This window comes from Rhinoraja longicauda, chromosome 3, assembly GCF_053455715.1.
Source record: "Rhinoraja longicauda isolate Sanriku21f chromosome 3, sRhiLon1.1, whole genome shotgun sequence".
NCBI lineage: Eukaryota > Metazoa > Chordata > Chondrichthyes > Rajiformes > Arhynchobatidae > Rhinoraja > Rhinoraja longicauda.
Window position 1 is genome coordinate 37,220,796 of NC_135955.1, and position 26,402 is coordinate 37,247,197.

The 26,402-nt window shown below is 41.7% G+C and overlaps 1 protein-coding gene across 1 annotated transcript in view; it reads left to right on the forward strand.

Annotated features, from left to right (window-relative positions):
• Positions 1-26,402, forward strand: part of LOC144592240 (A disintegrin and metalloproteinase with thrombospondin motifs 3-like) — a 224,462-nt gene that overhangs the window by 162,139 nt on the left and 35,921 nt on the right. Inside the window, 5 exon segments of the mRNA XM_078396772.1 lie at positions 1,492-1,648; positions 3,237-3,342; positions 12,061-12,204; positions 15,455-15,587; positions 21,777-21,890. Of these exon segments, the coding sequence (XP_078252898.1) occupies positions 1,492-1,648; positions 3,237-3,342; positions 12,061-12,204; positions 15,455-15,587; positions 21,777-21,890 (654 nt within the window).

Genomic DNA, 26,402 nt, shown 5'->3' on the forward strand with positions numbered 1-26,402 from the left:
ATTTAAGACACCATTATGTCCTCAGCCCTCCACTAATATTGTAATTACCTTCAACTCCCAGAATAATGCAATGCTCCTCCATTTGCCAGTTCTTGACCTTCCCTGAATTTAATCACCCCCATTTCTGTACTTTCAATTACCATGGCATTCAGCTCTGAATTCCCCCTCCAACCCCCAGTGCACCTCATTTAAGATGCTCCTTTAAATCCCTCTCTTTAAATAACTATTGGTTTGGAAAAATTCAATAATGTTCCAGCAAATGCCTTTGGATGTTTTATTATGTTAATGGAACTAGATATATTGCAAGTTGTTAATTTGGCTTATTTATTTGTTCACACGATCTGAAATGTTGTTGCTTACTGCCTATCCATCATTTCTACTGAACTAAAGTTGTATTTTATGATCTGGAGTCACAATTAGGCTCGACTAGCAAAATATAGCAGACTAACCTTCTTCAAGAGCATTAGTGAACATTAGAAGTAATTTTTAGAGCTTAAGCTACTTCCATGATTACCCATTCCTCATACTAGCAATGTTTGATCACTTTCATTTAAGCTCCTCGGCTCTCATGGGCCACAATCCGTGGTCTAGACCTTTGGGTATTATCCAGTAACTTAATCATTTCTTGTTTACTACCGTACCCCTACTGATTATAATACCTATTCATACCAAATCTCAGATAATGCTTGAAAGATATACAGGCATTATTGTTATGAGTTTCTTTCTTGAGTAAAGGGCTTTCTTAAGACAAGGGCAAAACATAAAGTCAGGGCATAACTCATTCATAATATCCATACTAGCATTTGTCAAGACTTCATTCTGGTTGCAATGCTTTTCATATTTGCCTGCACTGTAGGACATAGATTGCTACAGCACTCAAAGGGGTTATTGTCACTTCTGATTTGTAACTTTGCTGTTTTTGCAGCATAATCTAATCTGTTCGCCAAGAAATTATCAACATACATTCACCCAGGGAGCATAAATAACATGGCTGTGTAAACAATAGGAGTCAGGATCAATACTGTTACACTGCAAATTCTGAACCACTTATTCAATCTTAAGCATAAAGGCTTCAAGCGAATTTTGAACAGCATGGCGGTACCATTTGATGTTCATGATTGCAGAGTGGTCATAGCGAGATTCAATTCCTACTTTATATTTGACCTATCTTTGGTGCGATTAAAATGTTTAGGCTTGCTTTACTTGTTTCATTTGAAAAATCATACTGACATTACCTAGTATATCCTCAATCTTAAAACATACTATGCCCAACAAATTACTTTTCAAATGTTATCCATTTAGTACCCGGCACCATGTAATTGCAAAATTGGTAAGTAATTCCCTAAGTCATCTGAATGATATATCCAGCTTTGTGGAACTGTGTATACATATATATATATATATATATATATATATATATATAATAACTTTCATTTCATATCCTATATCATGTTGAGGAATCCTTAATGAAACCAAATATGCTGTGATCAGTCCATCAGCTTGATTGAAAGAGGGAATCCATCTCGAAGTTTGGAGAATGTCTGCCGTTGGGCCTCCTCTCAGCAAAAATCAGACCATAATCATTCCGAGCACCACGACCATGCCATCTTTTTAACAAGGCAAGATTTCGGTCCAGCGGGAATGCAAGGTACTGCACAAGACTACTGATGGCGATGGTGAAATCAGCAATGAATTGTTTTTTGTACATCCAGTTGAAGAAATTGTTTCCACAGAGTATTCCAATTAAGCTTTGGGAATAAAATATTTTCTTCTCCGCAGCCTTTACAATAGCCACCAAGGTAGTATCTGTTCTCATAATGACCACCGTAGCCATCAAAAGAGGCACCGTCCAATAATATGTGCATGTTGTCATCCCTATTCCAGGTTCTGTAAAGGTGGGAGGTGATTACCCAGCGATAGAGCCAGGTTCTGTAATAGTGGGCTGTGGTCATCCCATGCCGATGGCAGCTCCTATGATAACAGGTCATTGTCACTTTACGCCATGTCCAGATCTCATTATAATGAGAAATGGTGGATAACAATAATAGGAATTAAAACATTGAAATGCCAGGATATCCTCAACAAAAGGCATGGCATGTTACCACATGGCTAATTCTGGCGATTACAACGAAAGGATCTATCTGGTACAGGTTTAGGGTTAGGGTTAGGGTTAGGATGACTGAGGATATACAAAGAAGTATCCCAGATTTTGCAATCTAATCCCACAAATCTAGCTCTAGTAACACAAGAAATTGAACAGATCAGGAAGAATCATATGGGGCTGATAGCATTAGGTGCCAGATCACCCAACCTCAAACATATTTTTTGATGTTTGGCAGTGATTCAGTCATGGTTGACTTCATTCCATCGTTAACTTCTACATAATGCTTGTCATCTGCTGCTGATCATTTATTTGTGTCATGTTCCAGTTATAAGTCTGCAAACTTATCTATTGCCCCAGCCACCATGCACTTTCTGATCCATACTTACAGTCATAAGTCACTGTTTAATCAAAACATCCTGTCATGAGTATTGATTGATTCATGCTCGCTAAAGCAAAGATGGTTGGGGGGGGGGGGGGGGGGGGTGCAGGAACTAGACAAGCGGTATATGTTTCTGTGGAAGTTGAACGTTCCAGTCAGTGTTTCTGGATTGGGGCTTGAGCTTACAAACTTCTTTCTCAAAGGCAAATGTACGACTCGCTGCTTCAGAAAAAGGACCCATCCTGGCTCACTTGCACCTCTGGTTTCCCACTGCATGGTTAATTTTTAATTAGAGAAGTCAATCAATTAATGTTGGAAAAGGGAAATCTGGCCATTTTAAAGGAAAGTGTACTTGAGATAGATTATTGATTAGCAAAGGGTAGTGATCAATAAATAGACTATATGAATAACATAGGGGATTGAGTAAAGAAACTAAGCAGAATTGGGATAATTGTTCTTAATGTTTGTAGGATTGTTATTTGTCAGGAAAGGGTAAGGCATACTGATAGATTGAAAATTAAAAGAAACCTTATGGCACATTATTGCTGTGTAGAATAAGTCTTGGATAACATTGACACTTTGTAATTATAGAATAAAACCAGATAGCTTGATTCTATATGGTTCAGAGAAAAGTTCAGGCTGCATGTTTGAATTATGTAACCTAGCTTCCATTCCTCTGAAATATCCAGTAACTGCTTATTGTTATAAGATTGGATTCATGTTAGTTTTCTTTCTCTTATTTACTTTCTGCAGGATATGCTCCAGTGACTGGAATGTGTCACCCAGTTCGTAGCTGCACACTGAACCACGAGGATGGCTTCTCTTCAGCATTTGTTGTAGCGCATGAGACCGGTCACGTGTAAGTTTTATGTGGAGCCTCGGAATAAAGCCATTTCCAGTCCTGGTAAAATGTATTTATTTGTGTCATCACACAGCTGTTTGCCAATAGCGAGCAAACTTTAGTGCCACGTCGTTGGCCTCTGTAAGATCCTTTACAGTGCATGTGTCATGCAGCATGTCACAGCTCAGGAGATGTTCCATAGTCTGGAGGCCCCGTCCGCACTCACAGTCTGCCGCATCTTCAGTATATCCCCACTTCAGCATGTTCGATTTGCTCCTCCCCATGCCTGTCCGCAGTCTGTTGAGACTGCGCCAGGTTATCCACGGTTGGTCGGAACCTGGTGGGAGTTTTGAGAGGGATTGATTGCCATGTGAGTGTCTTCCGGAGATTTCTCTAGTCTCTCTTCCCAGAGTTTGAGCCTTCTGGACGATGCACTGCAGTCCAGGGGACAGAAGAGAGGAAAAGTCTGCGCGATTTCAAACGCTGAGGTAGCAAAGGGCGGTCATGTCTTTCATCCTCTGATTGTCTGAGGCGTTCCTTGACTGGCTATAGCTCTTCTGATTCCAGGAGGTGCAATGCCAGAGAGTAGGTAGATGTCAGGCTTGGTAGGTTTCATGCATCCACTGATGCAGTGACAGCTTGTGTTTAGCACAGGATCAATACTGGGCAGTGGAGAAGCACAGAGCCAGAGCTGTTGATCGAACGGTTTTAGAATTTGCTCCCCATTTTGAGGTACTCGGCTTGCTAAGAAGAGCATTTCTGGAACTGACTTTTCCTTTAAGCTTAGTGATATGTGCTTTGTAGGTCAGAGATCGATCAAGAGTCACACTGAGATATAATAATAATAATAATATTCATTTATTGTCATTGCAACGAGTACAACGAAATTAAAAAATAGCCAATCCTGACGGTGCGTACAAACATATATGCAATAAATGCAAAACAAATAAATACATAAATACAATTAAATACAATTATATTAAGTACAAGATTTTTTAACGGTGTTGCCTAGTGCAAAGGTGCTCCAATCTGACTCCATTCCATATGATCTTCAACCTTCGATTTGCATACTTGTTCTTCAAATGGAAGGCACAGATTTGGGTTTTAGATGGATTGGCTCTCAGGTGATTCTCTTTGTAGTACGAGGACAGGTTGACTAAAGCCTCACACAGACTAGCTTCTGCCTCAAGGAAGTCAGCACTTTGGATTCAAGTGTCAAGCTCTGTGTTTGCAAAAGACACATCGTGGCCCATGAGGACATCCGACCCCATATTCCTGGCATGAGATTGGTGGTTGAAAGGCCACATGAACAGAATGGAAGTGCAATTTTTGTCAAATTGGGCATCTCACTCTTTACCACATCTATATTTGCTGAGAATGATATTGAAGTATTGACAGTGCATGTCGATGGAGACATTTCGATCACCTCTGTCTACAAACCACCCACTCGGGAGTTTCATATATCTCCTGACGTGGTTGGTAATTGCACAAACAAAATCTGCATAGGAGACTTTAATTGCCACAGTAATCGATGGGGCACACAGCAGCAAGAAGGCTTGGGCCACTCTCAATCAGATTAACAAGGACCCAAAGAAGACCAAGTCACTCCATACTGACCGGCCTACTGCTAATCGAGTAGCACACCAACTAAAACTGACTCACCAGTGATAAAGCAGAAACCCCAGAAGTGCTATGAAGGTAACTCTGATAACCCACAACTGTGTCAGCCTTTCACAACGAAAGAACTAGATGCTGCTATCTGCACAGCCAAAATAGGTAAAGCTGCAGGTCTGGATAACACCATGACTGAACAGATCAAGCACCTTGGATAACTGCAAAACAGTGGTTGCTGGCCATGTTTAACACCTGCATGGAGAGATGACACATCCCAAAGATGCTGAAGCAAGGCAAAGATCCTTCAGCAACAAAGAGCTACAGGACAGTATCACTTCTTTGCCACATCTACAAGCTGTTTGAGCGACTCATCTTGACTCACCTCAGCCAGGTGATGGAGCCATCCCTAATAAAGGAGCAGGCAGGGTTCCGGCCTGGGAAGTCCTGCACAGGTCAGCTTCTCAATCTCACCCAACACATAGAGGATGGCTTTCAGGAAGGTGTTATCACAGGCGCTGTTTTTGTAGACCTTTCAGCCGCTTATGATACAGTAAACCATCGCCGACTGTTACACAAAGTACTTAATTTGACACACAACTTGCATCTAACCAACCTGGTGAAGACGCTGGTTGAGCTGTCAGGAAAGAAAAGTCACTGGCGCAGGCAGAGAAACGGCCTCCCTCAACGAAGCACTTTCAAAAAGCTGTCTCCTTTCCACATTGAACAAATTGATTCTTCATGCACATGATGATTCTCTGCCAAGTTATTTCAGAAACAACATAAAATATTTGCAGAACAGAAATCTCAGAAAAAAACTTGTAGAATGTGATTAATTATCTGTTTTTGCTGGTGTTGATCAAGGGGGTTTGTGTGACACTGGCTTGTCTGTGGTTCAATTCTTGACATATTTTGGGATTTCACAATCTCTTCAATGCCATACTCTCTTATTAAGTCTTCATGTTGAGTCCTTTTAGTTTGACTGTTGCTCCAGTTTGACTTCTTGACCAAACAATGCAGCAGTGGCATGAGAACAGCCAATGCAACGTACAGTCAAGAAAGTAGTCTTGCGAATAGTAACTCCAGAGTTTGGGATTCTTGAAATTATTAACTTGCTAACTTTGTCAGCGCACTTTATGTGGCGACTATTTGCATACCTTGGGTATGCACGTAAAGAATTTCACTGTGACTTATCTCATGGGACAATACAGCATTAATTCAATCTTTCATTCAGTCATGATATAATGATGTTACTGACCGTTTTCTTTCTTAGGGTCATAGAATGATACAGTGGAAACAGGCCTTTCGGCCCAACTTGCCCACACCAGCCAATATGTCCCAGCTACACCAGTCCCACCTGCCTGCGCTTGGTCCATATACCTCCAAACCTATCCGATCCATGTACAACTGTTTCTTATGTTACATTTGTATGCGATGTATTTAATTTGAAGTGAGGTCCATCTTGTTTAATTCTAGTGAACATGCCTGGGCTAAAAAGTAATTGATTCAGCTCCATGGCTGAGATGTGAGTGCATTCTGGGCTATCAGCTCAATGTGGTTTTGTCAGAATGCATTTTGTAATGTGGTTTTATAAACATGCTGTGGAAATGTAGTTTTATGGATGTGTTAAATGGACGTTACATTTACCCTTTTGGTGATTGTAAAGAAGAGCAAACTATTTTCTCACTGAAGCAGGGTCTCGTACTAAAATGTCATTATCTATTTCCCTCCACAGATGCTGACCCTTTAGAGTTTCTCCAACATTTTGATTTTAACAAGGATTTCTTCCGCTGTGCTGATACTTCCACCATCAGTTCAAATGATGCACTAAGTTCAGAACTGTAAAATCACTCAGTTAGATCATGGCTGAACCAAATCTTGGCTCCAGTTATCTACGTGCCTTGGTTCCATATCTTTATTTTACAAAAATATATTATCCTAGTTTAGAAATTATGAATTGACCTATTTTCTATCCATGTCAGTACCCTACCTCCAAGAGCACATGGATAGAAAATTGGTTGACAGACAGAAAGCAAAGAGTGGGGATAAATGGGCCCCGTTCAGAATGGCAGGCAGTAACTAGTGGGGTACCGCAAGGTTCGGTGCTGGGACTGCAGCTATTTACAATATACAGTAATGACTTGGATGAAGGGATAAAAAGTACCATTAGCATATTTGTGGATGATACAAAGCTGGGTTGTAGTGTGAACTGTGAGGAAGATGCTACGAGGTTGCAGGGTGACTTGGACAGGTTGTGTGAGTGGGTGGATGCATGGCAGATGCAGTTTAATGTGGATAAGTGTGAGGTTATCCACTTTGGTGATAAGAATAGGAAGGCAGAGTATTATCTGAATGGTGTCAAGTTAGGAAAAGGGGACATACAACGAGATCTGGGTGTCCTAGTGCATCAGTCACTGAATAGGAAGCATGCAGGTACAGCAGGCAGTGAAGAAAGCCAGTGGAATGTTGGCCTTCATAACAAGAGGAGTTGAGTATAGGAGCAAAGAGGTCCTTCTGCAGTTGTACAGGGCCCTAGTGACACTGCACCTGGAGGACTGTGTGCAGTTTTGGTCTCCAAATTTGAGGAAGGATATTCTTGGTATTGAGGGCGTGCAGCGTAGGTTTACTAGGTTAATTCCCGGAATGGCGGGACTGTCATATGTTAAAAGACTGGAGCGACCAGGCTTGTATACACTGGAATTTAGAAGGATGAGAGGGGATCTTATCGAAACGTATAAGATTATTAAGGGGTTGGACACGTTAGAGGCAGGAAACATGTTCCCAATGTTGGGGGAGCCCAGATCAAGGGGCCACGGTTTAAGAATAAGGGGTAGGCCATTTAGAACTGAGATGAGGAAAAACTTTTTCAGTCAGAGAGTTGTGAATCTGTGGAATTCTCTGCCTCAGAAGGCAGTGGAGGCCAATTCTCTGAATGCATTCAAGATAGAGCTAGTTCGAGCTCTTAAGGATAGCGGAGTCAGGGGGTATGGGGAGAAGGCAGGAACGGGGTACTGATTGAGAATGATCAGCCATGATCACATTGAATGGCAGTGCTGGCTCGAAGGGCCAAATGGCCTCCTCCTGCACCTATTGTCTATTGTCTATTATGCACAAAATAAAATTAGTAATTGCTGGAATTACATACAGCATCTTCGGAGTTAATGTTACGAGTTGATTTTTCTTCATTCCTGGGCAATGTTACAAAACATTTGTAAAGTTCCAGAGTAAAAGGAGGGATAGAGAGAACCAGTAATTGTGTCTGATATGGTGGAGACCAAAAGAGATTGAATGCCATGACTGGTGGCGTGTGCTAGCTGAAAGGGAGGGGTAAAGGCTTGATTTTAGAAAGGTATATTTAGGCAATATTTTCTCATAATTCAAATCTCAAAGACTACCTTCTATTCTGTTGCACCTATTGAACCAATGTTAATATAATCCCTGTTGTAGCCAGAACAAATCACAGTAGTCTTGATGTGAACTAGGTGGATATTTTCACATTCGTATTTCAGTTTCACAAGATAAGTTTCATTGGTTTTTGTGAAACATTTCGTTTTATCATTGTCACAGTGCCTGTACTTTGAAATTGTTTAACCGGAGGATAAGTATTTAGAACATTCTGGGGTCATGAAAGGTTCAACATAAATTCAGGCCTTTTCAAGCATCCTGCTGTATAGAGGATCTCATCACAAGACTGTGAGTGTTCATAAGTGAGACAGAAACCTTTGATAATGACACAAAAAGTAACAGTTCTGAGCCAGTAGCAATAAAATTTCTATTTTAGTTGAATATTTTCTCACATGGAATAAAGTTCACAGCTCAATTGGTGCCCCGAGTTGAACAATTTGATGACGCAAAGGTTCAGTGACTGTACAGGGAAGTTGCAAAATGCAATAGAATTCCTATAATGCAAATTCTTTGTAAAGCATTGGACCAAGTTCCTCATGTGGGACTTGGCCAGAGGTGGAAAAACATTGGGATACATGGGGTGTTGGTAAATTGGATTCAAAATGTAAGTAGTCATAGTGAGTGTAGTGGTGGACGGATATTATTCTGACTGGAGGACTGGAGTTCCAGAACAGTACTAGGGCCTCCTTTGTTTCTAATATATATTAATGATTTGGATGGGAATGTAGGTGGTCTGATTAGTAACCTTGCAGATGATATGAAAATTGGTGGAGTTATGGATAGTAAAGTACATTGTCAAAGGATACAGTAGGGTATGGATCAGTTAAACATTTGGATGGAGAAATAGCAGATGGAATATAATGCAGGCAAATGTGAGGTGATACAATTGGGAGGTCAAATGGAAGCGGAAGGTATCCAGTTAATGGCAGGACCCTTTGGAATACCGATGTGCAAGTCCATATCTTCCTGAAAATGGAAACACAAGTGAATATGGTGTAAAGAAGGCATTTGGAAAGTCATGATACAGCTGTATAAAACTTTATTAGGCCACACAGACAGTATTGCGTACAGTTTTGATCACTATACCAAGAGAGAGAAGTGGAGGCTTTGGAAAGAGTTCAGTAGCAGTTCACCAGGATGTTGCTTGATGTACCTTGACTTTCAGAAAGCCTTCGACAAGGTCCCACATAGGAGATTAGTGGGGAAAATTAGAGCACTTGGTATTGGGGGTAGGGTACTGACATGGATAGAAAATTGGTTGGCAGACAGAAAGCAAAGAGTGGGTATAAACGGGTCCCTTTCAGAATGGCAGGCAGTGACTAGTGGGGTACCGCAAGGCTCGGTGCTGGGACCGCAGCTATTTACAATATACATTAAAGACTTAGATGAAGGGATTAAAAGTACCATTAGCAAATTTGCAGATGACACAAAGCTGGGTGGCAGTGTAAACTGTGAGGAAGATGCTATGAGGTTGCAGGGTGACTTGGACAGGTTGTGTGAGTGGGCAGATGCACGGCAGATGCAGTTTAATGTGGATAAGTGTGCGGTTATCCACTTTGGTGGTAAGAATAGGAAGGCAGATTATTATCTGAATAGTGTCAAGTTAGGAAAAGGGGACGTACAACGAGATCTGGGTGTCCTAGTGCATCAGTCACTGAAAAGGAAGCATGCAGGTACAGCAGGCAGTGAAGAAAGCCAATGGAATGTTGGCCTTCATAACAAGAGGAGTTGAGTATAGGAGCAAAGAGGTCCTTCTGCAGTTGTACAGGGCCCTAGTGAGACCGCACCTGGAGTACTGTGTGCAGTTTTGGTTTCCAAATTTGAGGAAGGATATTCTTGCTATTGAGGGCGTGCAGCGGAGGTTCACTAGGTTAATTCCCGGAATGGCGGGACTGTCGTATGTTGAAAGACTGGAGCGACTCGGCTTGTATACACTGGAATTTAGAAGGATGAGAGGGAATCTTATCGAAACGTATAAGATTATTAAGGGGTTGGACACGTTAGAGGCCGGAAACATGTTCCCAATGTTGGGGGAGTCCAGAACCAGGGGCCACAGTTTAAGAATAAGGGGTAGGCCATTTAGAACAGAGATGAGGAAAAACTTTTTCAGTCAGAGAGTTGTAAATCTGTGGAATTCTCTGCCTCAGAAGGCAGTGGAGGCCAATTCTCTGAATGCTTTCAAGAGGGAGCTAGATAGAGCTCTTGAAGATAGCGAAGTCAGGGGGTATGGGGAGAAGGCAGAAACAGGGTACTGGTTGAGAATGATCAGCCATGATCACATTGAATGGTGGTGCTGGCTCGAAGGGCTGAATGGCCTCCTCCTGCACCTATTGTCTATTGCCTGGATTGGGGTGTGGCTTTAGGAGAGTTTGGGTGCACTATTTTCTCTGGTGTGTCGGAGGCTCAAGGACAAGCTGTATAATTATGAGGCAACGATAGGGTAGAAGGTCAGAGTGTTCCCAGGGAGGAAATGTCAAATACTGGAGCATATGCGTTTAGAGTGAGAAGGGGTAAGTTTAAAGGAGATTTATGAGGAAAGCTTTTTTATATCGAGAGTTTTAGATGCTCGGAACTCGCTACGTTAGGAGGTGGTGAAACCAGATAATGTAGCAATGGTTTAGATGCATTTTATCACAGGCAGGGACACAGCCCATGTGCTGGCAGATAGGATTAGTTTAAAGTGACATAGTGTGCACAGCACAGACATTGTGGGCTGAAGGGTCTGTTCCTGTGCTGTACTGTCCTGTGCTCTGTTATCTAATGAAACTAACTGAGACATTGCAATCAGGTTTTGTTATATAGCAATAGGTAAATGAGGTACGTGTGCATTTATATAGTATTTACCACATCTTAATAGTTGTCCAAAGCACGGCGTAGCCACAAATGTTAAAGTGTAATTCATTGTTGTTATGTTCAAAGGCAGATTCAACAAATTACAAGTGGATCTATTTTTCGTGTTGTTGGGTTGTGTACAACACAGTATCAATACAGCACTGGTTTAATGCCTTTTTGAGCCATGCATCACTCCCAAAAATAGGTTTCAAGTTCAATCACCTGGTACCAATTAAGTCAGTGTACAAATACAGGATAAAGGGAATAACGTGTAATGCAAGATAAAGTCCAGTTAAGTCCGATTAAAGATAGGTGTTCAATAATGCAGTTGGTAAGTCAGCACCACTCCTTAGTTGGTGGTAGGATGGTTCAGTTGCCTGATAACAGCTGGGAAGAAACTGTCCCTGAATCTGGAGGTATGCATTTTCTCACTTCTGCACCTCTTGCCTGATCGGAGAGGGGAGAAAAGGCAGCTTCCACTGTGCGACTCATCCTTGATTATGTTGCTGGCCTTGCCGAGGCAGCTTAAATTTGTAGATGGAGTCAATGGAAGAGAGATTGGTTTGCTTGATGGGCTGAGGTACGTCCACAATTCTCTGTAATTTCTTGCAATCTTGGATGGAGCTGTTCCCAAACTGCTGTGATGCATCCCATTAAAATGCTTTCTACGGCGCATCTGTAGAAGTTGGTGAGAGTTGTTGGGGACATGTTGAACTTCCTAAGCCTTCTAACGAAGTAGTGGCAATGGTGTGCATTCTCAGCCATTGCTTAGATGTGCCACTGTGCCTCCCAAAGTAATGTGAGTAATGTGTGCACAATTTTGTTTTAAATAATGTCAAATAATGTTACTACCAAAAGTAAATAACTTTTTACGTGACACTCTTATAGCTTGGGAATGGAACACGATGGTCAAGGAAACCAGTGTGGTGACGAAACCAGTATGGGAAGTGTAATGGCACCCTTGGTCCAAGCCGCATTTCACCGATTTCATTGGTCTCGATGTAGTGGGCAAGAACTTAAGCGATATCTTCAGTGAGTATCTCAAGTGGTGAGAATAATAATTTGCCTTGCCTTTAAATATATATATATTTTTAATCCTCTCTATTGATGCTATGTAGGATGAGTTTTATGATGGTCATGGCTGTCATGGATAATTTAAATCTTGAAGTATTGCTCCCACAAATGTGTTTGGCCTGGAACAAAGTAACATTTCACTCTAATATAAACACAAAAAATAAATAGATTGATAGTATATGAAATGATGAAGGGTTTTGATAGATTGAATAGGAAATGTTTATTTCATTGATTGAAACATTCAAGTTGTCACAGTCTTGAGAGAGATGAGGGGAAATCTTGTGCTGTCAGCATTGGAAAAATAGGTTTTCCAAAAGAAACAGCTGAGGTGGAAAGAATTGCATCTTTGATGGGAAATATAGGTCAAAACTGAAAGTGGAGAAAGAAAGATTTTGAAAGTTTTAGGATGTGTAATTCTCTTCAACAAAGTGTCATTGAGTAAAAGCAATGATTCCAGCCTGGATCCTCATATCAAATTTAGAAGCTAACATCTATGTTGGAGGAGTTATTAGAAGTTGTTGACAGGGTCAAGCTGACCAAGTATGGAATTTTAAAGAGCAAGTTGTGTCAAACTGGCCTGGTTGGATTTGTATGTAACACACATGCTGGATCATATTGCCTGAGTGTGTGATGGAAGCCGTTACTCTCAAGAGTCAAGAGTATTTAATCAACATTACCAACAACTAAACAATAATTTTTTTGCATGTAGCAGCATAACAGCCCATAGAGACAATGCACATACATAAATATAATTATCAAGAGTTCAATAAATTAACCATACTACGTGCAAAGAGAAAACAAAACTGAAGTCCAGAGTGCAACCTAAGACACAGTCCATAAAAGTTGCTGAGGTTTAGCGTTGTTTTAGTTTTAGTTTTGGAGAAACAGCATGGAAACAGGCCCTGCGGCCCACCAAGTCTACGGTGACCAGCGATCACCCGTACACTAGTTCTATCCTCCACACTCGGAACAATGTTTTACAGACGCCAATTAACTTACAAACCTGTACTTTTTTGGAATGGGGGTGGAAACCGCAGCAAGTAGAGAAAACTCATGCGGTCACAGGGAGAATATACAAACTGTACAGACAGCACACATAGTTGGAATCGAACACGGGACTCTGGCGCTGTAAGACACTAACTCTGCCGCTGCGCCACTGTACTGTTGTGTAGTGTTCGAGAGCCAAATGATTACTGGGAAGAAGCTATTCTTGAACCTGGTGGTCACATTTAATAAGACTTGTGACGAGCATTTGAATTGTCAAGGCATTGACGACTATGGACCAAGTTATGGTAAATGTGATCAATGTTGATGTTTGACATTGTACGTGCTTGATATGAGCTCATTTGTATACTGTGTAACTATGATGAGTCATTCTATGATATTTGTGCTTGATTATTGCAAATATGAAAGTCATGCATCGAGAAATGTTTTGAATATGAAAGAGAAGTTAATATAATGGGTGTAAACTTCAATTCACAAGCAGACATTTGGGGCTGTATTATGTATTTGTATATTTTGTACAATACGTCATCTGATACATAAAATGTGGTAGATATAGCTTCCTTGGATCTCTTTGGATTTTTAAAACTTTCCACTAAAGGATTCAGATTCTGATTAGTTTACTGTCATATACACCAGGGTGCAATGAAATTCCTTGTTCACATGATTACAGAATAAACACAGTAATGATAAAGAATACAATAATGCACAACAGCAAAATAGTGCAAGATTGTGGCGGTGGGGAGGAAGTTGTTCTTGTCGGGTTTCAAGCTTTCAAGCCCCAGATTCTTGTTCCAGAATGTAAGAGAGAGAGAAAAGGGAATGACCAGGGTGGCGTGCATCCTTGTAGATACTTTCAGCCTTCCTGATGCAACGCGCCATGATGATGGACAGGTTGGAAGTAAGTGATGAGCCTGTGATGGACTGGGCTGCATCCACCATTCTATGTAAGATCAGCTGGCCAAGTGTAGTGCAGTTGCCTAACCAGGCTGAGATGTATCATGTCAGAATACTTTTCTATAATAAATCTGTAGACGTTTGCGAGAATCCTTGTGGACATGCTGCATCTTCTCAGATGCCTAACAAATAGACTGGCGCGCTTTCTTGATCACCGCACCAGTGGGAACGGACCAGATTAGGTTGATGGAGTCATGGATGTGTCAGATCTTGAAGCTGTTGATCGTCTCTACAGCAAATCTTTTGATGAGGATAGGTGTGGGAAGGAACTGTAGATGTTGATTTACACTGAAGATAGACACAAAATGCTGGAGTAACTCAGCAGGTCAGGCAGCATCTCTGGATAGAAGGAATGGGTGATGTTTTGGGTCGAGACCCTACGGGTTGTGTTCACTCCTTCACTTCCTCAGTTCAACAACCAACCATTTCATCTTGCTGATGTTAAAGGCTAAATTATTGTCCTGATACCATGACATTAGGTTCTCAATCGTGTTCCTGTACTTCGTCTCATTGTTATTGTGTATCCAACTGACAGCAGTGACCTTAAAAATCAAGTTGGGGTTGTACTTAACCACACAGTTTACAGGGTGGTTTACAGAGAGTAAAGCAAGGGGCTGAGCACAACCACAAGAGGTGAGGATCATGAAGGAGGAAATATTATGACCAATTCTAGCTGACTGAGGTTAGCAGATCAGAAGTCTAAAAGCCAGTTGCAAATGGAGTCCCCAAGACCAAGGTTCAGTAGTTTATGAGTGAGCTTATTTGGTGTTATGGTGTTAAATTCTGAGCTACAGTCAATAAATAGCACCCTGACATTGGTGTTCTTATTGTCTGGATGTAGTTCAAGTGAGATTGTCTCCTCCATATACCTATTTGTCCTGTATGTGAAGTGGAGGGGGCATAGATTGTCTGGAAGACTGGCACAGATGTGGCCATTGCCAGTCTTTGAAAGCATTTCATTATGGTTGATGTTAGGTAATAGATGTTATAGATAGATTATAGATTCCTTTCCCCAGGCGTAGGGTACCAGGTGATTCCAGCTGGACATAACACTCATGGGAGTGCATTGACATAATGGATTGGCTGCCTTACCAGACAGCGATGAGCTATGAAAAGCTGGAACATGAAAACATCACATTTTTGAAATATCCTCAGGAATATTTATTGGAGTAAGTCAACAAGATAAACAGTTGGGGTAAGGTTTCTAATGAGGAAATCATGTGTTCAACCTTTTCTTTGCTTCCCACAGCTCTTATGACTGCCTCCTGGATGATCCATTTGAACACGATTGGCCAAGGATTCCAGAATTACCAGGGATAAACTACTCAATGGATGAACAATGCCGCTTTGATTTTGGTGTGGGCTACAAGATGTGCACAGCTGTATGTTTTATTTAATGATTGCAATAGACGAAGGTCAAAGATTAAAAATTGAAATGTATGATGAAGGATGGTTAGTGATGAAAATGATTGGTCAGTGGGTCATCTTAAAAAGAAATGGAAAATTTTGAGGGCAACTGCATCATGTGGTGCCAATTGCAATTTCAAGTTTGATTCATTGCTCCATGTTGAAATGCCTTGGTTTTAATGTTGGGGAGGACAGGATGAGACACTTTTTATCTGCTGCCATTGACCGTACTCATAATATCTAATCTCCCAGCCTTTTAAGTTTGTTTGCTTCTACAAACCAGCGACTGGCCCACCAGTTCTGGTGCATAATGAAAAATTTATGAACATGAAACGGCAAAACACACAAATTTGGCCAACCATAAAAATATATCTTGCAGTTTGAATCTGGTACTTCAAAAAAATGAGATGATAATTTTAAAAGGCTAATCTTTAGTACATCTAATGAAACTAACTGAGACATTACAATCAGGTTTGTTTATGCAGCTGGAGGTTAATGAAGGTCAATTGAGGGTTAGCAATGATTCTATGGCTGATTTTTGCCTGCATGTTGGGGTCTGTGTTACAGTTAAAATGATTGAATTTATTGCTTATTGGATAACCTATAAAAATAGCTTTTTATATTTGTGTGATTTGCAGTCATATTTGTATTATTGAAATGTAACCATTGGTTATAAGTTAGGTAATATAACATCCAATTTATGCATAGCCACTTTCACAAACAGCCGCAGCTGAAAAATTGAATGGCATCATTTTTATTAGCACTAAAAGTGCCTATTTATTTTCTATTTACTGTACAAATTATGTACAATTTACAAAACTGAAATGGGTATGAGAACATGGGGAAAGTGAGATTTGAGAAGAAATAGTTATGACCATATTGTTCTCTTCACAGTATGTGGGGTCATGTCTCATCAAGTCAAGTATATTATCATATGCCGAAGAATGGTGAGGTGCAGATGCAATGAAATCCAATACAATGTTTGCAGCACCAGCATCACAAGCACATAGACTCAGATGAACAAACAAAAGCAAATTGTGCATAAATTGTGCATAGAATTTCAAAGAGAAAGAACACTGCAAAAAAAACAAGACATGAGGTACAAAACACAATTAGATAAAATAAATAAGTCCATGGTGGTGTAAGTGGTGGACGAGAGTATTCCATTGTTGATGTAGGATTAGGGTTGTGTAGGTCAATTCAAGAAACTGACAGTTGTGGAAAAGTAGTTGTTCTTGAACCTAGTGGTGTGGGACTTCAGGCTTCTGTAGTTCCTACCTGATGGTAGCAGTGAGAAGAGGACATGACCTAGAAGTTGGGATCCTTGATGATATATGCTGCCTTGAGTCAGCGCCTCATGTAGATGCTTTGGATGGTGAGGGCTGTGCCCATGATGGCCCAGGTTGGGTCTACCATCTCCACAGCCTTTTGCATTCCTTGTGTATTGGAATTACCATACCAGCCCATGATGCAACCAGTCAGGATACTCTCTATAGTACATCTGTAGAAGTTAGAATATACAATGGCATGCCTAATCTCTTTAAACTCTAGGTAAATAGAGCCGCTGTCACATCTTTATGATTAGCTGTATATGGTCCACCCAGGACAGGTCATCTAAGATGTTATGGCCTAGGAACGTGATGCTGCTAACTCTTTCCATCTCCTGACTTTCCCTTTCTGTAGTCAATGATTAGTTCCTCGGTCTTGTTGACTGAGCGAGAGGTTGTTGCTGCAGTGCCACTCAACCAGCTGTTTTATCTCTCTCTCTCTCTGTATGCTGACTCATCACCACCCATAATTCGGCTAACCACAATTGGTTAATTTAGCCATGGACTCTATGATACCTCTTCAAAAATAGCTATAATACTCACCTTCAAGACAGTGGATACAAGGGCAATCATGATTCCATCGATTGAAAACCTCCCTCCTTCACTCCACTGAACCAATTGAGGTGTCTAAGTCAATATTGTGTGTTAGAGGCATTTCTCTAGCCCATTGCTATCTTATTCCTGTAAAGATTGGTGAAACCATTGTACATTTTTACCATCTGAAAGAAAATGGGGACAGCAGTTTAAATTTCTTAACCTCAATGTTAAGGTTAGAAGCTTTTAAATCACTTGATACACACACCTCCCAAGCTTGTGGTGAGCCTTATTGAATTGGTGCAGGAGTGGAGTGGATGGAGAGTTTGAGTAGAACAGAAAAATAATTCTGATAGTTCATGTTCTGGAGATTCTCACTGCCTGCAGTCATTGAAAAGTTTGGTAGAAGCTGCAGTAGCATGGAAAAGAATGGGCACCAATTATCAAACATAGACCTGGAAGTTTAGGATTACACCTGCAGATAAAAGGGATGTGCTCGGCAAAGCAGTCACAAAACCTATGTTTGGGATTTCCAGTCTACACAATTATTTTTCAGATATGGATATGGTGAATCAAAGGTTCTATTATGGATTGGGAAAAATAAGATGGGTGGGTAAGTAAAGAGGAAAAGTGCAATTGATGCCCCATCTATCACAAACAGAGTCAAATGTTCATTTTAAACTTGGATTTCACACATGATTATTATTAAATAATTTGTGGGTTTTTCCCCCTCAAATTTCATCTCTTAATTTTTAAAGACATGCCATGTTTAGCAGCATACTTTCAAGTGGAATTTCACACCATATATTATTTATTGCAGGATGCCATACAAATAACATTCAGTATTAAATGTGTTGTTTGTGAATGCTTAACTGGTACAAAATAGTATTGCAAGAAAATAACGTACACATAATCCATGTTATGGCATTGGCCTTTAATCCATTGGTGAGATTTCACTGATTCTAGCTAGAAGATGGACACAGACGTTTTAATTTTGAATGCAGTATAATGCCCCGTTGCCGTAGTGCATGAGAAATTATGTGCTACAAAGTTCCCGTAACTGAGGGTTGCAATTAGCAGTAACAGCATATTGTAATCAGCATATATATATATATATATATTTTTGGCAAGAGAAACTTGAGACTGATCCAATTCTTGCAAAGATATGAATCATAGAATTCTAGATGCATACGGCAAAGAAACAAGCCCTTTTGTCCTACCTTGTCCATGCTGACTATGAAGGCTGACACAAGATGCTGGAGTAACTCAGTGGGACAGGCAGCATCCCTGGAGAGGAATGGGTGACGTTTCGGGTCGAGACCCTTCTTCAGAAAACCGGTCTGAAGAAAGATCTCGACCCGAAACGTTACCCATTCCTTCTCTCCAGAGATGCTGCCTGTCCCACTGAGTTACTCCAGCATTTTGTGTCTACCTTTGGTTTAAACCAGCATCTGCAGTTCCTTCATACACACTGACTATGAAGGCTGTCTATACTAATCCCATTTGCCTGCATATAACTTCTATACTTTTCCTATCGAATTAGCATCCCAAACACCTTTTTCATTTCTGTAATTGTCTCTGCCTCTACTAGCCCTTCTGTCTGTACATCCCAGATATTCCCCACTCTCTTGGTGAAAAACCTACTCCTCAGATCTCCTTTAATTTCTTTCCCTCTCATCTTATACCTGTGTATTCTACTTCTAGACTTCCCAGCACTCGAATAAGATTCTGACCAATGATCCTATCTATAGCACTGATAATTTAAAAAAAACTTTTCATAGGATCACCTCTCAGCTTCCTTCCTTGCAGTGAGAATAACCCAGCCTATCCAGTTTCCTTATAACGACAGATTTTCATTCCAGGCACCATCTTGGTGAATCTTTCTGGACTCTCTAGCACCACCAAACCTTTCCCGTAGTGTAATCAACTGCAACATGACATTCTAATTCTCATACTCAATGTCTCAATACAAAGACAGTCATACCAAATGTCTTCCTCACTACTCAGTCCATATGTTTTGCCATCTTCAGGGAACTATGGACTTGCACTCCAAGAACTCTCTATCAGCCAACTCACCTGAAATCCCTGCTGTTTACATTCAATATCTCACCACATTTGACGTTCCAAAATACATTAACTCACATTGTCCAAATAAATTCTACCTGCCACTGCTTGTCCCAACTTTCCAGGTGATCTATATACCACTATAAACTTTGGCAAACTTCTTCACCATCTACGACTCCACCAATTTGTATATAGTCTGCAAACATAGGAGTCATGTGCTCTGCATTATGACAATAAAGGTCGTAGCTAAAAACAATTGGCTGATACATGTATAGGTAAGGATTAAAGGATTAAAGGCTATAGAGGTAAAAAGGATTAGCGTAGTTAGTCATCATGGTTGGCATGGATGATTTGAGCAAAAGGGTTAATTTCCGTGCTGTACAACTCTACGATTCTATCTTAAATATTGGGCTTCTGTAATTGCCCCTAGTGTGTAGGGAATGGATCTGAAAGTGGGATGTCAGAATTAGTGTGCGTTGGTGATTGATGGACAGCATGGACTCAGTGGGCTGACGAGCCTGTTTCCATGCTGCATCTCTAGCAGTATTAGGAACTTATGGTTGCCCTGCTATTACAGACTGTCAGCAGAGAGATAGAAGCATGCATGCTGACTTCTGTTTAACAATGGAAGAGCCATATCTACTTTAGGTTTGGGTTTATTGTAAAAAGCTTTGTTTTGCATGCTATCCAGACAGAACAGATAATACTATACAGAAATACAATCGTCAAGCTCAAGTACAATTGTTAGAGCAAAGGGGAGGGTACAGAGTGCAGAATATAGTGTAATGCAGCAGAATCTTATAGTGCAAAGTTTCCATAGACAAAGTAAAATGTCCAGAATGGGGTAGAAGTGAATCATTCAGTACCCTTACTTATGGAAAGACTGTTCAGAAACCTGATAACAGAGGGAAAGAAGCTGTTGCTCAATTCTGGTGGCGCATGCTTTCAAGCTTCTGTATCTTCTGCCTAATGGGATCAGGGAAAATAAATGACATAGGTGGGACACATCTTTGATTATGTTTACTGCTTTTCCAAGGCAGCATGAAGTATAGATGGAGTCAATGGTGGGGAGTTGGGCTTGTGTGATAGACTGGGCTACATCTACAACTCTCCGCAATTTCTTGCGTTCTGGGGCAGAGCTGTTCCATACTAAGTGGTGGTGCAATCCCTCCATGGTCCATCTGTAGTAGTTTATAGGCATCATTGGAGATGCCGAATTTCCTCAGTCACCTAAGGAAGTAGAGTCATTAGTGTGCCTTTTTCGCTGTTGCATCAATATGGTTTGTCCACGACCCATCATTGGTAATATCCATGGCAACAAACTTGAAACTCCCAACCATTTCCACTTTGGCACCATTGATGCTGATTGGGGCATGTGCTCCACCATTCTTCCTGAAGTTGTTAACTACCTCCTTTGTCTTGCTGACATTGAGGGGGAGATTGTAGTCCTGACACAATGTTCCTTTATCTCCTTACTGTACTATGTCTCATCATTGTTTGTGATTCGGTCCACCACTGTGGTGTCAATTGCAAACTTGTAGATGGAGTTAGAGCCGAATTTGGAGTATAGGGAGTGTTATAGGGAATTGTGAATGCATCCTTGTGGGGCACTGGTGTTTAGAATTATTGTGGAGGAGGTGTTGTCTTCTATCCTTAAAAATTGTGATCTGTGAGTCAGAACATCGAGAATCCAGAGACAGAGGTGGGTACTGATTCCTATGTCCAGCAGTTTGGAGATGAGTTTGGATGGGATTATGGTGTTGAAGGCTGAGTTGTAGTCGATAAACTGGAGTCTAACGTAGGAGTTCTTGTTGTCTAGGTGTTCCAGAGATGAGTTTAGGGCCAGGAAGATGGCATCTGCTGTGGACCTGTTGTGACGGTAAGCAAACTGCTGTGAACCAAGGCTAGCTGGAAGGCTAGAGTTAATGTGCGGCATCACCAGGCTCTCAAAATACTTAATGATGGTGGATGTCGGAGCCACTGGATAGTTCTTTTGTCTCAGCGAGGAGCCTGGTTAGGCCGGAGGATTTAATTGGCCCTGTTGTTTGAATCCTGTTATCCATAAGTGTGGGACAATGAATTTACAAAATGGCCCAATGCACTTATCATTTTACTTTTAACATGTGTAAGCTATTTAGATATATATTTAGATTTGGAACCTTAAGCTTTAACAGCATTTAGTTAATTGTTGAAAATTGGCTTGTAAGACAAATGGAATTTTATTTACTTGTGTTCCAGTTTCGCACCTTTGATCCATGTAAGCAGCTGTGGTGCAGCCACCCAGACAACCCATTCTTCTGCAAGACAAAGAAAGGTCCTCCCTTGGATGGAACAGAGTGTGCTCCTGGAAAGGTGAGGTAGCTCTCGGACGCAGTTATTTGTTTTGGATAAAATGATATTTGTTACCAACAGTTACTGAAACATTGCAGACCTAATTCTTGACCGCTTTGACAACAAAGTCAACATAGTCAGGAAAGTGTGGTATATCTTCCATTAGTCCAGTCAACGGTTTTCAGGGAACATGTCACTGAGATGAAATAACACCCCACCATATCAAATGTCTTCTCTTGGCTTCTGCTGAATATCCTCCATAACATTTTTCAATAACCTGCTCTACAGTCCGAAAAGTCCAATTAGTCTTTGAAGATCATATAAGCCTAGAATTTTTTAATGTTCCCACAACAGTGAAGTTAATGAAGTAAATATTACCTTGTGCATCCAAACAGCTTGCTGCATATGCCGTTTCCATCACAAAATGACATCATTTGAAAGAATCACATTACCCCTAAATCATCCCTCATGTAAGCGGGGCCTGACCCTCGGATGTTTGTGTTCTGTCCCTGGGCTCAGCAGAGAACAGAAATGAGCTGACACATGAAGAAGGCTTCACCTATAGTTCTCTACACAACTGGTAGCCCCAAAAAAACAGTGGCTAGCATAATGGCACAGTAAGTAGAGCTGTCTGTGGAGAATTAGCACAATCTTTCTGCGACCATGTGGGTTTCCTCTGGGTGCTGTGGTTCCCTCTCACATCCCAAAGAAACATGCTGTTGGCTGCTGTAATCTGCCTCTGGTGTGTAGATGGGTGGTAGAATCTGTGGGGAAGTGCTGGGAATGTGGGAATAATTTTTTTTTAAAGGAATTGATGTGGGATTGGTGTAAATGCATGGTTGGTGTGGACTTGTTTAGCTCAAGGGCCAATTAACCTCCAATCCGCACGTCTTTCGGATGTAGGAGGAAACCAGAGCACCCGTAGGAAACCCATGTAGTCACAGGGAGAACGTGCAAACTCCACACAGATATTACCCAAGTCCAAGATTGAACTCGGGTCACTGGCGTGAGGCAGCTGCTCTACCAGCCGTGCCACTGCCGACTTCTCAAGGCCCATATTATGTTTGATTAGGTTGAGGGTTTTCCGTTCCCTCTCCTGGTGACCAACGATGTTTACTGATAGTCTTTGAACAATAATTTGATCAATTATAGACAATAGACAATAGACAATAGGTGCAGGAGTAGGCCATTCAGCCCTTCGAGCCAGCACCGCCATTCAATGCGATCATGGCTGATCACTCTCAATCAGTACCCCGTTCCTGCCTTCTCCCCATACCCACTCACTCCGCTATCCTTAAGAGCTCTATCCAGCTCTCTCTTGAAAGCATCCAACGAACTGGCCTCCACTGCCTTCTGAGGCAGAGAATTCCACACCTTCACCACCCTCTGACTGAAAAAGTTCTTCCTCATCTCCGTTCTAAATGGCCTACCCCTTATTCTCAAACTGTGGCCCCTTGTTCTGGACTCCCCCAACATTGGGAACATGTTATCTGCCTCTAATGTGTCCAATCCCCTAATTATCTTATATGTTTCAATAAGATCCCCCCTCATCCTTCTAAATTCCAGTGTATACAAGCCCAATCGCTCCAGCCTTTCAACATACGACAGTCCCGCCATTCCGGGAATTAACCTAGTGAACCTACGCTGCACGCCCTCCATAGCAAGAATATCCTTCCTCAAATTTGGAGACCAAAACTGCACACAGTACTCCAGGTGCGGTCTCACCAGGGCCCGGTACAACTGTAGAAGGACCTCTTTGCTCCTATACTCAACTCCTCTTGTTACGAAGGCCAACATTCCATTGGCTTTCTTCACTGCCTGCTGAACCTGCATGCTTCCTTTCATTGACTGATGCACTAGGACACCCAGATCTCGTTGAACTCCCCCTCCTCCTAACTTGACACCATTCAGATAATAATCTGCCTTTCTATTCTTACTTCCAAAGTGAATAACCTCACACTTACCTACATTAAACTGCATCTGCCATGTATCCGCCCACTCACACAACCTGTCCAAGTCACCCTGCAGCCTTATTGCATCTTCCTCACAATTCACACTACCCCCCAACTTAGTATCATCTGCAAATTTGCTAATGGTACTTTTAATCCCTTCGTCTAAGTCATTAATGTATATCGTAAATAGCTGGGGTCCCAGCACCGAACCTTGCGGTACCCCACTGGTCACTGCCTGCCATTCCGAAAGGGACCCATTTATCCCCACTCTTTGCTTTCTGTCTGTCAACCAATTTTCTATCCATGTCAGTACCCTACCCCCAATACCATGTGCCCTAATTTTGCCCACTAATCTCCTATGTGGGACCTTGTCGAAGGCTTTCTGAAAGTCGAGGTACACCACATCCACTGACTCTCCCTTGTCAATTTTCCTAGTTACATCCTCAAAAAATTCCAGTAGATTTGTCAAGCATGATTTCCCCTTCGTAAATCCATGCTGACTCGGAACGATCCCGTTACTGCTATCCAAATGCTCAGCAATTATTTGACATGCTGGTTGCTTTCAACACTTGGGGGGGGGGGGGGGGGGGGGGGGGGGGAGTCCATAAGATGCAGGAGCAGAAAGTGACGCAACAGTTAATGGTGCAGGTTTAGCTTTGACTATTTTAGCACCAGGTTCCCACATTTAAACAGTCTTCGAATGGGTTTCCCCTGGGGATCTGGTTTCCTGCAAGATCTCAGATCTGTTGGGGGGGTGGGGTGGGGGGGGGGGGGAGACCGGGGGGGGGGGGGGGGGGTGGGGGGGGGGGGGGGTGGGGTGGGGGGGGGGGTTGGGGGGAGTGGGGTGGGGGGACAGGGGGGGGTGGGGTGGGGGGGGGGGGGACCGAGGGGGCACCTGCAGATCTAGTGGGCTGGTAGGTGCAAAATCAAAAACCATGATCTATGAAAGCATGCATATACAATATGGGGAAACCAAACTTTAGAAAGCCCCGGCATCAGCACAGTGAATGCAGACTTCCTCTAACATACACCGACCACAAGCATGGTGGCGCAGCGATAAAGTTGCTGCCTTACAGCAAATGCAGCACCAGAGACCTAGGGTTCAAACCCGACCACGGGCGCTGTCAGTACGGAGTTTGTACTTTCTCCCCGTGACCAGCGTGGGTTTTCTCAGAGAACTTCGGTTTGTAGGTTTATTGGCTTGGTAACTGTAAAAATTGTCCCTAGTGGATGTAGGATAGTGTTAATATGGAGGGATCGCTGGTCGGCCCAGCCCGGTGGGCTGAAGGGCCTGTTTCCGTGCTATAAACGAAACTAAACTAAACATTCACAAAGGTGGGCTAAACCCTTTTTAAATTACTTTATTTTGCTTTGTGAGCCATAATTTAAGAAATGTAGTAAATCATTTTAAAAAGCAATCACGTGTGGCAACGAGAAAAGAAATATTGAGTTATTATTATCTGCCTATATACAGTGCCCTCCATAATGTTTGGGGCAAAGACCCAGCATTTATTTATTTGCTTCTGTACTCCACAATTTGAGATTTGTAATTTAAAAAAAATCACATGTGGTTCAAGTGCACATTGTCAGATTTTAATAAAGGCCATTTTTATACATTTTGGTTTCAGCATGTAGAAATTACAGCAGTGTTTATACATAGTCCCCCCCCATTTCAGGGCACCACACTGTTTGGGACACATGGCTTCACAGGTGTCTGTAATTGCTCAGGTGTGTTTCATTGCCTCCTTAATGCAGGTATAAGAGAGCTCTCAGCACCTAGTCTTTCCTCCAGTCTTTCCATCATCTTTGGAAACTTTTATTGCGCTTTACCAACATGAGGTCCAAAGTTGTGCCAATGAAAGTAAAATAAGCCATTATGAGACTGAGAAACAAGAATAAAACTGTTAGAGACATCAGCCAAACCTTAGGCTTACCAAAATCAACTGTTTTGAACATCATTAAGAAGAAAGAGAGCATTGGTGAGCGTACTAATTGCAAAGGGACTGGCAGGCCAAGGAAGACCTCCACAGCTGATGACAGAAGAATCATCTCTATAATAAAGAAAAATCCGGAAACACCTGTCCGACAGATCAGAAACACTCTTCAGGAGTCAGGTGTGGATTTGTCAATGACCACTGTCCACAGAAGACTTTATGAACAAAAATACGAAGGCTACAATGCAAGATGCAAACCACTGGTTAGCCACAAATATAGGATGGCCAGGTTACAGTTTTCCAAGAAGTACTTAAAAGAGAAACCACAGTTCTGGAAAAAGTCTTGTGGACAGATGAGACGAAGATTAACTTATATCAGAGTGGTGGCAAGAGCAAAGAATGGAGGAGAGAAGGAACTGCCCAAGATCCAAAGCATACCATCTCATCTGTGAAACACAGTGGTGGGGGTGTTATGGCCTGGGCATGTATGGCTGCTGAAGGTACTGGCTCATTTGTCTTCATTGATGATACAACTGCTGATGGTAGTAGCATAATGAATTCTGAAGTGTATAGACATATCCTATCTGCTCAAGTTCAAACAAATGCCTCAAAACTCATTGGCCGGCGGTTCATTCTACAGCAAGACA